At 46.8% G+C, this 12,496-nt stretch overlaps 1 protein-coding gene across 10 annotated transcripts in view; it reads left to right on the forward strand.

Moving 5' to 3' along the window:
* DIXDC1 (DIX domain containing 1) overlaps nt 1–10,855 on the forward strand; it is a 52,121-nt gene extending 41,266 nt beyond the window's left edge. For 6 of the 10 annotated variants that reach the window (XM_070765815.1, XM_070765817.1, XM_070765822.1 and 3 more), the window contains 9 exons: nt 687–740; nt 1,129–1,221; nt 1,760–1,831; nt 3,779–3,865; nt 4,949–5,110; nt 5,188–5,254; nt 6,457–6,565; nt 6,724–6,832; nt 8,150–10,855. In XM_070765815.1, coding sequence (XP_070621916.1) covers nt 687–740; nt 1,129–1,221; nt 1,760–1,831; nt 3,779–3,865; nt 4,949–5,110; nt 5,188–5,254; nt 6,457–6,565; nt 6,724–6,832; nt 8,150–8,230 — 834 coding nt within the window. In that variant the 3' untranslated portion in view covers nt 8,231–10,855. Of the gene's footprint in view, nt 1–686; nt 741–1,128; nt 1,222–1,759; nt 1,832–3,775; nt 3,866–4,948; nt 5,111–5,187; nt 5,255–6,456; nt 6,566–6,723; nt 6,833–8,149 lie in introns of all 10 variants that reach the window. The other 4 variants (XM_070765814.1, XM_070765816.1, XM_070765821.1 and 1 more) reach the window with 1 other exon arrangement.
* The last annotated feature ends 1,641 nt before the right edge of the window (nt 10,856–12,496 follow it).

The following is a 12,496-nucleotide window of genomic DNA, read 5'->3' on the forward strand; positions in this document are numbered from 1 at the left end:
CAATAAAAAGGAAATAAATCTCATTATATACATGCAGATCATTGCCTGTTTGTCTTTCACTATACAAATGTTCAATTTCTAATTGATTAGATTCGTCGTTAAAAAGACGAATTAAAAAAATAGATAACTACTATTTTACTAAACGTAAATATTATTTCGTTGTTATCTGAGTTTCTCTTCTAACATTTTTGAGTTATTCTATTCATACCATTTATCCCACGGCTTATGTGTTTCATCAATGTTTGTGCCCCTAATGTCTCATAATGCATCCAAAATATACTACACCGCTCAAAAAAATAAAGGGAACCCTTAAACAACACAATATAACGCCAAGTCAATCAAACTTCTGTGAAATCAAACTGTCCACTTAGGAAGCAACACTGATGGACAATCAGTTTCACAGGCTGTTGTGCACATTCACCGTTGTACAGAACAAAGGATTCAATGAGGATATTTCATTTATTTGGATCTAGGATGGGTTCTTGGAGTGTGCCCTTTATTATTTTTGAGCAGTATACTTAATTCTATGTCGATATGCCATATGTGTACATACATATTACAGGCACACAAAAATAGACATCATCTCCTAGCTAAACTGTATGTGTATGTACACGCGCACACACACACACAGAGCTAGGAGTTGTCAGCCAGGGTCCCAGCTCCGTGTTCGAATCTTGCTTCGCCAGGCTGATCTCCAGAGGAAGGTGGAAGAGCGCAACCGGCTTCTGGCAGAGTACAAGGTAAGGGGCTGGGGATCGGGGTGGGTGGGGTGGGGGACTTTGCTGGCTCCCAGGTAAGCAGGAAGTCCTTTTGGGTCATCTTGCTGAGGTTCAGCAGAGGACAGAAAGAAAAACCAGGAAAAAACCCAGAAATTCCAGCTGCCACTTGAAAAAAAGAAAAAAAAATCTTTATCCCCTTGTGATGACCCCCGTCCACATTCTGCTCTTCCCCATCTCGGAGTATCCCCCCCCCCTCTTTTCCTCCGAAGCAACTGAGGGGAGGGGGGTGCTGGCCAGCCAAGGCCCCCAAGTGCAGCCCCCTTTGTGCTGAGCTCACCCCCCAGATGGAGCCTCCTTCCTTGGCTGATGGCTCCTTCCTTCCCTCCCTCCTTCTCTCTCTCTCTTTCAGAAAGAGCTGAGCCACAAGGACCGACTCCTGCTCCAGCACCAGGCCAAGATGGAGGAGATGCTGCAACAGCTCTCGGAGGCAGGGTATCAGCAGGTAGGGGGCTTCCCCCCTCCTCCCACCTCCCCAGGCCCTCCATCCCCTCCAGCTGGGAGGGTGGGTGCCTCCCAGAGCCCTTTCCCTTCTCCCCTTTCCTTTCCTCCAATTTCCTTCTTCTTTCTTTTCCTTCCCTTCCCGTCCGTCTCTTCTCCATTTTCTTTCCTTTCTTCCTTCATTTTGCCTTCCTTCTTTCTCCTTCCCTTCCCCCTCCCTTACTCCCTCCCACCCTCCCTTTCATTCTCCATTCTCCTTCCTTCCTCTCTGCTTTTTTCACTTCTTGCTCCCTTCTCCCTTCCTTCCTTCCCTCCCTCCCTCCTTCATTTTCCTTCCTTTCTTACTCACTCCCTCCTTTTCCCCTTCTTTCCACCTTCTCTCTCCTCCCTCCCTTTTTCCCCATTTTCTTTAATTTCCTTCTCCATTTTCCTTCCTTCTCCTTCCTTCCTTCCTTCCTTCCTTCCTTCCTCATTTTCCTTCCTTCCTTCCTTTAACCAATAAAAAATAAACCCACCGTCCCCGTTGGCCTCTTCCCTCCTAGGCCGAGTTGGAACGGGAGCTGCAACACAAGGAGGCCCTGCTGTCTCGCTGCCTGAAGAAGGACGTGGAAGAGGTTTGTGGTGCTTTGCTTTGGCACATCCAGCAGTGATTGTGCAACGGGGGGGGGGGGGGGCACCAGTCACGGACGAGCCACAGAGACTGTGGCCCCTCTTGCTTTGCCTCTGGAAGGCCGGCAAAGAGGAGCTCCGTGAAGGAGCCCAGGGCTGAACCCAGGGGTTCTTGGCGCCCTCTGAGCTTGCTTGTTAAGGAGCCTGGGTGGTGCAGTGGTTAGAGGGCAGCCGTGCAAGCTACTTCTGCTGATCACCCGCTGCCAGCAGTTTGTCAGATCGAATCTCAGTAGGCTCAAGGTTGATTCAACCTTTCGTCCTTCCGAGGTGGGTCAAATGAGGACCCAGATTGTTTGGGGCAAGAGGATGACTCTCTGTAAACCACTTAGAGAGGGCTGTGAAGCTGTATATAAATCTAAATGCTACAAGTCTAAGTGCTAGGTCTTAAGCATAAAACTGACCAGGAAAGACTTCATGAACTCCATCTGTCTAGTCTGGAGGACAGAAGGAAAAGGGGGGACATGATTGAAACATTTAAATATGTTCAAGGATTAAATGAGGTTCAGGAGGGAAGTGTTTTTAATAGGAAAGTGAGCACAAGAACAAGGGGACACAATCTGAAGTCAATTGGGGTAAAGATCAAAAGCAACGTGAGAAAATATTATTTCACTGAAAGAGTAGTAGATCCTTGGAACAAACTTCCAGCAGACGTGGTGGATAAATCCACAGTCACTGAATTTAAACATGCCTGGGAGAAACATAGATCCATCCTAAGATAAAATACAGAAAATAGTATAAGGGCAGACTAGATGGACCATGAGGTCTTTTTCTGCTGTCAGTCTTCTATATTTCTATTACTATTTAAGGAGATTATTCCAGTATTTAAAAGATGTATGATTTAAGATTTATTAGATTTGTATGCCGCCCCTCTCCGAAGACTCGGGGTGGCTCACAACAACAACAATACAATACACAGAATACAAATCCAATAGAGTTAAAAAACGAGATTTAAAACCCATAGATATTAAAAGCAATCATTACTGCACAACCACACCATTCTCATATATTACAGTCAGGAAAAAAAGGTGGGGGGGGGAGAAGAGATAGTATTTCAGTGTTTGAGACGGTGCCACAAAGAGGAGGGGAGTCCATTTATTTAACAGAGCACTTGTAGACAAAGCAAAACCTTTCCCTTGCCCCCCAACAAATGGGACCCAAGGGAACCCTGCCTGCCTCAACCAACATAGAGGCGGCACTTGGACATCCGTTTCAATAACCACTGATACACTTGGCATCCATGAATCTGTCTAATCCTGCCTTGAAGCTCTCCAGGCTGACAGCTGTCACGACCTCTTCTGGAAGGGAATCCCATCAACCAACGTCCCTCTGGGTGAAGAAATATTTCCCTTGATTTGTCCTCACTTTCTTACCTATGAGCTTTAGGGAGGGCCCCCTCGTCCTAGTAGTGTGTGATAGAGAAAATATTTTTTCTCTATCCACCTTTTCTATCCCATGCCGGATTTTATACCCTTTGATCAAGTCAACCCTTCAACGCCGTCTTTCAAGGCTGAAGAGACCAAGGTGTTGCAACCTGGTTTCATAAGGGAGGGGCTCCATTTCCTTGATCTTTCCTGTGGCCCTTTTTTGCACCTTTTCCAGTTCCATTCTATCCTTCTTGAGGTGCGGTGACCAGAACTGTACACAAGACTCCAAGTGTGGTCTCACCGTCGATGTGTACAGAGGCAATACAACGCTTGCCGACCTATTTTCGATTCCCTTCCTAACCACGCCAAGCATGGGATTTGCTTTTTTTTTTTTTTTAAACTTCTGCTGCGCATTGGGGTGACATCTTCATTGAGCTGTCCACCAAAACCCTAAGACACGGTTGCTGGGTAATCACCAGGTCCTTCCTGGCTTTGCCAACCAATTTTTCTCCTCTCTTTGCAAAGCAGGTGATCCTCTACGCCAACCACAACTCTCAGAGCAACGGGTTCCTCCAGTCCTTGGGGAAAGGAACGGCATCCTCGACGCATAGAGGGGTACGTTATGGCTCGGGTTCCAAGTCTTCCGGGGGGGGGGGGGGGGTCTTTTCCCAGGACTGGTGAGACCCTTCTTGGTTAGAACATAAGAAGAGCCTTGCTGAATCACGCCAAAGCCCATCAAGTCCAGCATTCTGTGTCACCCAGTGGTCCACCAATTGTCCTTGGGGATCTTGAGCAGAAAGAGAAGGCAAAACCCTCCCTTTCCCTTGACCCCCAACAAATGGGACCCAAGGGAACCCTGCCTGCCTCAACCAACATAGAGGCGGCACTTGGACATCCGTTTCAATAACCACCAAGGATACACTTGGCATCCATGAATCTGTCTAATCCTGCCTTGAAGCTCTCCAGGCTGACAGCTGTCACGACCTCTTCTGGAAGTGAATTCCATAAACCAATGATAGATAGGCAGACAGACAGATATAAACAAGATAGATAGACAGAGAGAGAGATGACGGATGGATGATAGATAGATAAGAACATAAGAAGAGCCATGCAGGATCGGGCCAAAGCCCATCGAGTCCAGCATTCTGTGGCCCACAGTGGCCCACCAATTGTCCCCTTTGGGGATCTTGAGCAGAAAGAGAAGGCAAGACCCTCCCTTTCCCCTGACCCCCAACAAATGGGACCCCAGCGAACCCTGCCTGCCTCAACCAACATAGAGGCGGCACTTGGACATCCCTTTCAATAACCATCAATACACTTGGCATCTTTGAATCTGTCTAATCCTGCCTTGAAGCTCTCCAGGCTGACAGCTGTCACGACCTCTTCGGGAAGTGAATTCCATCAACCAAGGAACCTCTGGGTGAAGAAATATTTCCCTTGATTTGTCCTCACTTTCTGACCTATGAGCTTTAGGGAGGGCGCCCTCGTCCTAGTAGTGTGTGATAGAGAAAATAATTTTTCTCTATCCCCCTTTTCTATCCCATGCACGATTTTATACACTTTGATCAAGTCCCCCCTTCATTGCCATCTTTCAAGGCTGAAGAGACCAAAGTTCTGCAGCGTGGGGAAGGGAGGGCTGGAGGAGAGGGTTGGGGTGGCCGCATCTCCCACCACCTGCTTCTGGGTCTCTCCCGGCAGACCAGCGACCTGCAGCTGGTGCGCGAGGCCCTGCGCAGTTTGCGGAACAGTTTCAGCGGCCACGATCCCCAGCACCACACGATTGACAGCCTGGAGCAGGGAATCTCCAGCCTGATGGAGAGGCTGCACCGCATGGAGGTCCAGAAGAGGCAGGAGAAGAGGGTGAGGAGCCGCTGGGAGGCAGCAGGGCGAGGGTCCAAGGAAGCCCACCCCTCACCCTGTCTGTCTCCCTTGTCCAGGTCCGAGGGAAGTCGCCTGCAGGCCACGCGGGAAACGAATACCGGGAATCTTGGCCTTCCAACTCCAGTGAGTGCAATTCGGAGATTCTTGTCCTCCGTATGGAAATTAAAACTACAGTGGTCCCTCTACTTACGAACTTCATTCGTTCCGTGACCAGGTTCTTAAGTAGAAAAGTTTCTAAGAAGAAGCAATTTTTTCCCATAGGAATCAATGTAAAAGCAAATAATGTGTGCGACTGGGGAAACCACACGGAGGGTGGAGGCCCTGTTTCCTCCCAGGAGATTCCTAGAGAGGCTCCATGGAGGCTTCTCCCTGCCTTTTCCGGCCCTGTTTCCTCCCAGGAGATTCCTAGAGAGGCCCCGCGGAGGCTTCTCCCTGTCCTTTCCGGCCCTGTTTCCTCCCAGGAGATTCCTAGAGAGGTCCCAGAGAGGCTTCTGCCCGTCTTTTCAGGTCCTGTTTCCTCCCAGGAGATTCCTAGAGAGGCCCCACGGAGGCTTCTCCCTGCCTTTTCCGGTTACCGTTTCGGAGGCTCGGGTTTGTTGAACACCCGGTTCTTATCTAGAAAAGTTCGTAAGTAGAGGCGCTCTTAGGTAGAGGTACCACTGTATTTAAGTAGGATTTAGCTGTTCTCAAAGGGGGCTTGCAGTCGCTTCCTGAGAATAAGCTGCCATCTAACGGTCACAGTTAGGAAGGCAGCATTGGGATCCCAATCCCTACCTGATTTGGGTTTTTTTTAAGATGCTACAGGAAAGACTTCATGAACTCCATCTGTAGAGTCTGGAGGACAGAAGGAAAAGGGGGGACATGATCGAAAGATTTAAATATGTTAAAGAGTTAAATAAGGTCCAGGAGGGAAGTGTTTTTAATAAGAAAGTGAACACAAGAACAAGGGGACACAATCTGAAGTTAGTTGGGGGAAAGTTCAAAAGCAACGTGAGAAAATATTATTTTACTGAAAGAGTAGTAGATGCTTGGAACAAACTTCCAGCAGACGTGGTTGGTTAATCCACAATAGCTGAATTGAAACATGCCTGATCCATCCTAAGATAAAATACAGGAAATAGTATAAGGGCAGACTAGATGGACCAGGAGGTCTTTTTCTGCCGTCAATCTTCTATGATTCTATGAGAAAATACTAGTAGTGATAGTAGTGCAGACTTAGTAAATAGTTTGACAACGTTGAGGGAATTATTTGCTTAGGAGAGTGATGGCAGTAAAAAAATTGGGCAACCCATCACTGCCTGTGGCCTCTCTCCTCCTCTTTGCAGAGCTGCCTCATTCGCACAGCACGCCAGCTGTCAGCAACAGCGCTTGTACCAAAGTGCTGTATTTCACCGACCGCTCCCTCACCCCCTTCATGGTCAGCATTCCAAAGAGGTAAGCCAGCATTCCACCCTTACACACCCGTTCTCCAATCCTAGATCCTCTTTCCAGAATCCCAGAGTTGGGGTCTCCGAGAGATTCCCATCCCCGGCAGGAAAGCTGACATCCAGCTAGGTGGTAGCGTGCCCTTCCTCCCCTCTCGCCCTTTGCAGGTTAGGGGAAGTGACTCTACGGGACTTCAAATCGGCCATCGACCGGGATGGGACACACCGCTACCACTTCAAAGCTCTGGATCCAGAGTTTGGGACGGTCAAAGAGGAGGCAAGGGCATACACGGCGGGAATCAAGAACGACACGGGCCAAGGCTCATAGCGTTTAGACTTTTTTTTATTATTATTATTATTATTATTATTATTATTATTATTATTACTTATTAGATTTGTATGCCGCCCCTCTCCAAAGACTTGGGGCGGCTCACAACAATAGTAAAAAACGATGTCAAAGAACAAATCTAATATTAAAAAGAAACCCATATAAAACCCCTCATTTAAAAACAAACAACACATACATACCAATCATAAAATATACCGCTTCACATTGCTTTTCCAGCCCTCTCTAAGCAGAGTCAGCAGTTGGATGTGGTAGTATGTATGTGAATGCTTGATTTTTAAAAGTTTAATTAAAAAATAATAATTTTAAATTCATTATCACTATATATATATAGGACTCGGGGCGGCTCACAACATCTCTAACAAAAATACAATATGTAAACATTTCTAGGTCCAATTAATAATGGTAATGAATTTAAAATTATTTTTTTTAAATATATATACGGTATATATATATCCCCCCCAACAATCTGGGTCCTCATTTGACCCACCTTGGAAGGATGGGAGGCTGAGTCAACTTTGAGCCTGGTGAGATTCGATCTGCTGAACTACAGCTAGCAATTAGCAGAAGAAGCCTGTAGTGCTGCACTCTAACCACTGCGCCACCCCAGCAAAGGAAGGAAGGAAGGAAGGAAGAAGGGAAGTGAAGGGAAAAGGAAGGAAGGAAGGAAGGGCAAAAGCACTTAGACTTATATACTGCTTCATAGTGCTTTGACAGACCTCTAAGCAGTTTGCAGAGTCAGCCTCTTGCCCCCAACAATCTGGGTCCTCATTTGACCCACCTGGGAAGGATGGAAGGCTGAGTCAACCTTGAGCCGGTGGTGAGATTTGAACTGCTGAACCACAGCTAGCAGTTATCGGAAGGAGCCTGCAGTGCAGCACTCTAATCATTGGGCCACCCTGCCTCTGAGTTGTCATAGTGACAACAGTTCATTTAGTGACTGCTCAAAGTTGCAAGAGCACTAGGAAAAAGTGAATAGAATAGTCCTTCGATATTGGGTGGCATACAAATCAAATAAATAGAATAGAATAGAATAGTTTATTGGCCAAGTGTGATTGAACACAAGGAATTTGACTTTGGTGCAGATGCCCTCAGTGTACATAAAAGAAAAGATGCATTTGTCGAGAATCGCGTGTGGCCTTCCAACTTCCAGAATTCCTTAGCTAAGGTTGAGAAACATTGCTATGGAAAGATGGAAGGATGGATGGATGGATGGATAAGGTCCTTCTCTTTGCTTCTCATGCCTAGGTTTTCCATGATGACGATATCATTCCTGGATGGGAGGGAAAGATTGTGGCTTGGGTGGAAGAGGACCACGGAGAAAACTAAAATCTTTGCTGTCGGCTGCTGGATGTGCCAGATGTTCACCAAAAAAGAAAAAAGAAACCAGACCCTCACACAAATGTTGATACGTGTGAGTTAAACTGCCAAACGAAAGGAACCATAATGAACTTTGGCTTCAAGGAAGGATGCACCAGCACGTTACAACCAAATAACGTCCCTTTTGGTCGTTGCAACACACTGCCTCTCTGTTCGGTCAGGGATGGTCCCAAAAGATGTGACTTCCTGCTGATTTGATCATCTTGGAGAAGTTCAGTCAACGATGTACAGTATTATGAGATTTGCAGGTTTGTGATGGCCAAATTTCTAGGAACTCTTTTCCAGCGCCGTTGTAGCTCTTGCCAGACAATTTTCCCCCCATGGAAACTCTGAGTCCAGGTCACATCAGGCACCAGCATGATCTCCCCGAGATCCAGTGGTTTGTGGTCCAGATCCAAGAAGATCCAGTCAACAGCGTTGTGTTGGAAGGGGCCGGGATTCTCTTCCTGTTGCATTCAAAATTTACTTTATTTCAGGGTCTTGACACCTGTTTCTTCACTGTCCAGGTTCTCCTGGCCTTGTCCTGGAAAAAGACCCCATCTCTCCTTTTACAGGATTGTGTTGAAACACCACACAATCTCTCCTGTGCCCTACTTTCCCTCTGGATGCTCTTTAATTAATTCATCACCAGCAGCATCGGAGGGAAGGCTGACCTCTTTGGTTTCCCCCAGAGCTTGGCCTGAATTTGTCATGGATTTTTCCACTTCGTGGCTAATTTCAGCCTGCCTTATCAGCCGAGTCGGGTAGATAAAAGAAGCGAGATAAATCTTCCACAAAACGTTGCAGTAAGATTTCTGGGTGGCCTGTGGGCAAAACTCCAGGCCTTCCTTTGTGGTTTGATGCAACTCCAAAAGCCTTTTTCCCCATTGGTGACAGAAGGTAGGTCCCCTGCCTTGTTTGCCCTGGAGCAGAAATTAATTTAGAGGTCTTCAAATTTGGCAATTGTAAGAAGTTGTGGGCTTCAACTCCCAGAATTTCTCCAGAAATTCTGGAACTTGAAGTCCACAAGTCTTAAAGTTTGTCAAATTTGGGGACCCCTGATTTAGGCCCTCAAAGCTTGCCCCAATATCTGAGCCGAAACTGGTGCAGATTGCAATGGCCTGCCCAATACATGGCTCGGCCTTTGGAAATCAGCCCACTGGTGATCTTAGCTACTCCAGAAGCTGTAAGAATATTTGCACCAGTCAGAGGTCAAACACAAACAGGACACATGCATAAACTTTATGGACAATTGAGTTTGTGCAGATTAGAGATAAGCCCTTCCAAACAGAACGAACTTTTGATTTTTTTAGCTTTCCAGGGAAAGTAAACCTGGACAGGTTTGAGTGTTTAAAAGGGAATTATTTCGATCCGCAAAGCATTTGTCGTTTTTCTGCACAAACCTTGTTTCTTGGGAGCCAGTCAGGAGAACCAAGTCACCCAGATGTGAAGCATTTCCTAGGCAGGTGTGTCCACACCTGTGCAGAAGTCTGACATAACAGGGTCGGTTTTTTCCTTCCAACATCCTCATTGTGTTTTGCGTTCCAAAAATGCTGAATTAGGCATTGGAAGCATCCCAGTTGTATATCGTGGGTCACCAAACATCCTGGCCCTGCTTGAATGAAAAATTGGAGCTCAGCTTTGCTCTTCGCCGTTCCATCTTTTCCAACGTTGCAGCACCAGGCTCCGAAACCTTGTGGACGTTAGTTTGCACCGACCATCGGAAGGGTCATCTATCCCTGTCTGTTTGTCTTCTGCAGTTTTCCTCGCGGGAGGCTGAACGTCAAACTGAAACCCTGTCTTGGATCATTTTATAGATTTCCACTCGTCTGTTGGGTAAACTTGTTCCTGTTTCTTGGAATTACTTTGTATTGCTTCACGTCGTTGTCAAATAAGGACAGTGTGTATATTTTTATACCAGCGCCAGTGCTGCCCCCCCCCCCCTGTATATTTCTGAATATTGTATTTTATCCCTATTTCTAGGAAAATGCAGAAAGGCTTTACACGTGCCTCTTGTTAATGCCAACCCACCTGGTCCCCATAATTAGCTTTATTTTGCTAAGAAGCTACATCTTTAAATCCACAGTGGTCTTCTATTTTAATTTTTGTTCGTTGCAGATAGAAGATTTGTCTGTCGTTTGTCCTATTGTGTCCTCTGTGTACAGACACAATGGGCCTTTCTGAGAGCCTGTTGTTTGTATCTGCAGTTACACTTCGAGCGTATCCTATTCTACAGGACCTTTAAAGTTGGCTTTTGAGACAACGGTGGATGAGGCAATGTCGTTCCTGGAAAGCAAAAAACCCACTTTTTTTGTGACTGGTTTGACTGTTGCATGAATTTAGTGGGTTGCAAAGAAATTGCATGGAATTACGGTTACTTTAAAAAAAAGACTATTTCAGCAAGAGATTTGCTATAAAGTTAAAATTGTACATTTTTTTTAAAAAAAGAACATATTTTATTTAAAGTTAATTAAGACATCTTTATCACAAGGGCTTATCACCAAACATTGGGTGGGTGGGTGGAAAGAAGTGCAAATAGTTGTATGACTGGTTTGGCATCTTTTATTTCCATAAAAATAATCTCGTTTTCTTTGACCCCAGTTTCTCTCTTGAGTTTTGTCCCTGAAATAATATAAACAAAGTTGTTGCATTACCGGTTTTGGGAATCATTTATTCTCCCTTGGCACCATGCCCGACCGGTTTGCTCTTGAGATGGCTTGGATCGGAGCAGATCTTAATCAGGACCAATCCAAGGTGGGATTATGGGCATTTTTACCCAGCAGGCGAACAGGTCTAGGGAGTTTGCTCTACCCAGGAGGGTCCAACCTTGCCAAATTTTAAGACTTGCCAACTTCTTTTGACTCCCAGAAACGTAGCAGAAAAACAACCTTCATGAAGGTCAAGCGTGGCGTTTTTCATTCTGCAAAGGGTGGGGGGAGAGCAGGTTCTCAGCCCCAAAGGTTGGGGGGACGGACAATTTAATTTAATTGACTTCTATACTGCCCAACCAGAGTGTTTTTCCAGAGGGCAAGACAGCAACAGGAAAGCAGCTTTCCAACTGTCCCAACTAGTGACATTGCTATGCAGGGAGGCCTCCATTTAACAATTCATTTGAAGAACGGTTGCAAGAAATGGCTAGTTTAATGAAAAGGACTAGGGGAGACATGGGAACAGTGCTCCATTATCTCAGGGTTTGCCACAAAGAAGGAGTCAACCTATTCTCCAAAGCACCTGAAGGTAGAACAAGAAGCGATGGGTGGAAACTAAACAAGGAGTGAAGCAACTTAGAACTAAGGAGAAATTTCCTGATAGTGAAAACAATTAACCAGTGGAACAGCTTACCTCCAGAAGTTGTGAATGCTCCAACACTAGAAGTTTTTAATAAGATGTTACATAGCCACCTGTCTGAAGTAGTGTAGGGTTTCCTGCCTAGGCAGGGGGTTGGACTAGAAGACCTCAGAGGTCCCTTCCAACCCTACTGTTGTTTTTAGTGACCGTTCAAAGTTGCAACAGCACTGGAAAAATGTAGCATCCCTCAAGGTCACGGGACCAAAAATCAGAACGCTCAGCCACTGACTCACACTTATGACGGTTGCAGCCGCCTGGGATTACGTGATCCTGTTTTGCGACCTGCCGACAAAGTGAACAAGGAAGCCAGATCCGCTGAACGACCGTGTGATTAAGGGCTGCAGCGATTCACTTAATAGCTTGGCAGGAAGGTCGTATAACCGGGCAAAGGCCACTTACCTCGGCTAAGTCTGGCTTAAAGGCGGCCTTTGGGGTTAGGTGATAATAATAATTTAATAATAATTTATTAGATTTGTATACGACGCCATGATGGTCGTAAGTCGAGGACCCCCTGAATCGGCCTCCCGTGTGGGCGCGAAAGGGGGCGCAAACCCCTCTCCCCCCGTGCAAAGAGACCCCTCATTCTTGCATGGGGACCCCCCCCCCCCTTTCTTGCTTGCAGCCGCATTGGCCTCCGTCGCAAAGAGGGGAAGGGCTGCACCTGAGGTAGGCCTCAACGCCCTCCCTCTCTCTCTCCCCCCCACCCCACGGGCAGCTCCGTCTGCAGCGGCAAAAGCACGACGCACGCGCAAGGCTCGCTGCAGCAGAGCGCACGCGCGCGCTCGGGAGGTCGCCTCGGGTCAGGGCGCGTCGAGAGAAGCCCCGCCCCTTTCGCTGCGAGCTTTGCGGCCCTTTTGCGACGGCGTCGCGCCAAGCCCCGCCCCTTTT

This window comes from Erythrolamprus reginae, chromosome 12 (genome assembly GCF_031021105.1).
Source record: "Erythrolamprus reginae isolate rEryReg1 chromosome 12, rEryReg1.hap1, whole genome shotgun sequence".
In the NCBI taxonomy this organism is placed as follows: Eukaryota; Metazoa; Chordata; class Lepidosauria; order Squamata; family Dipsadidae; genus Erythrolamprus; species Erythrolamprus reginae.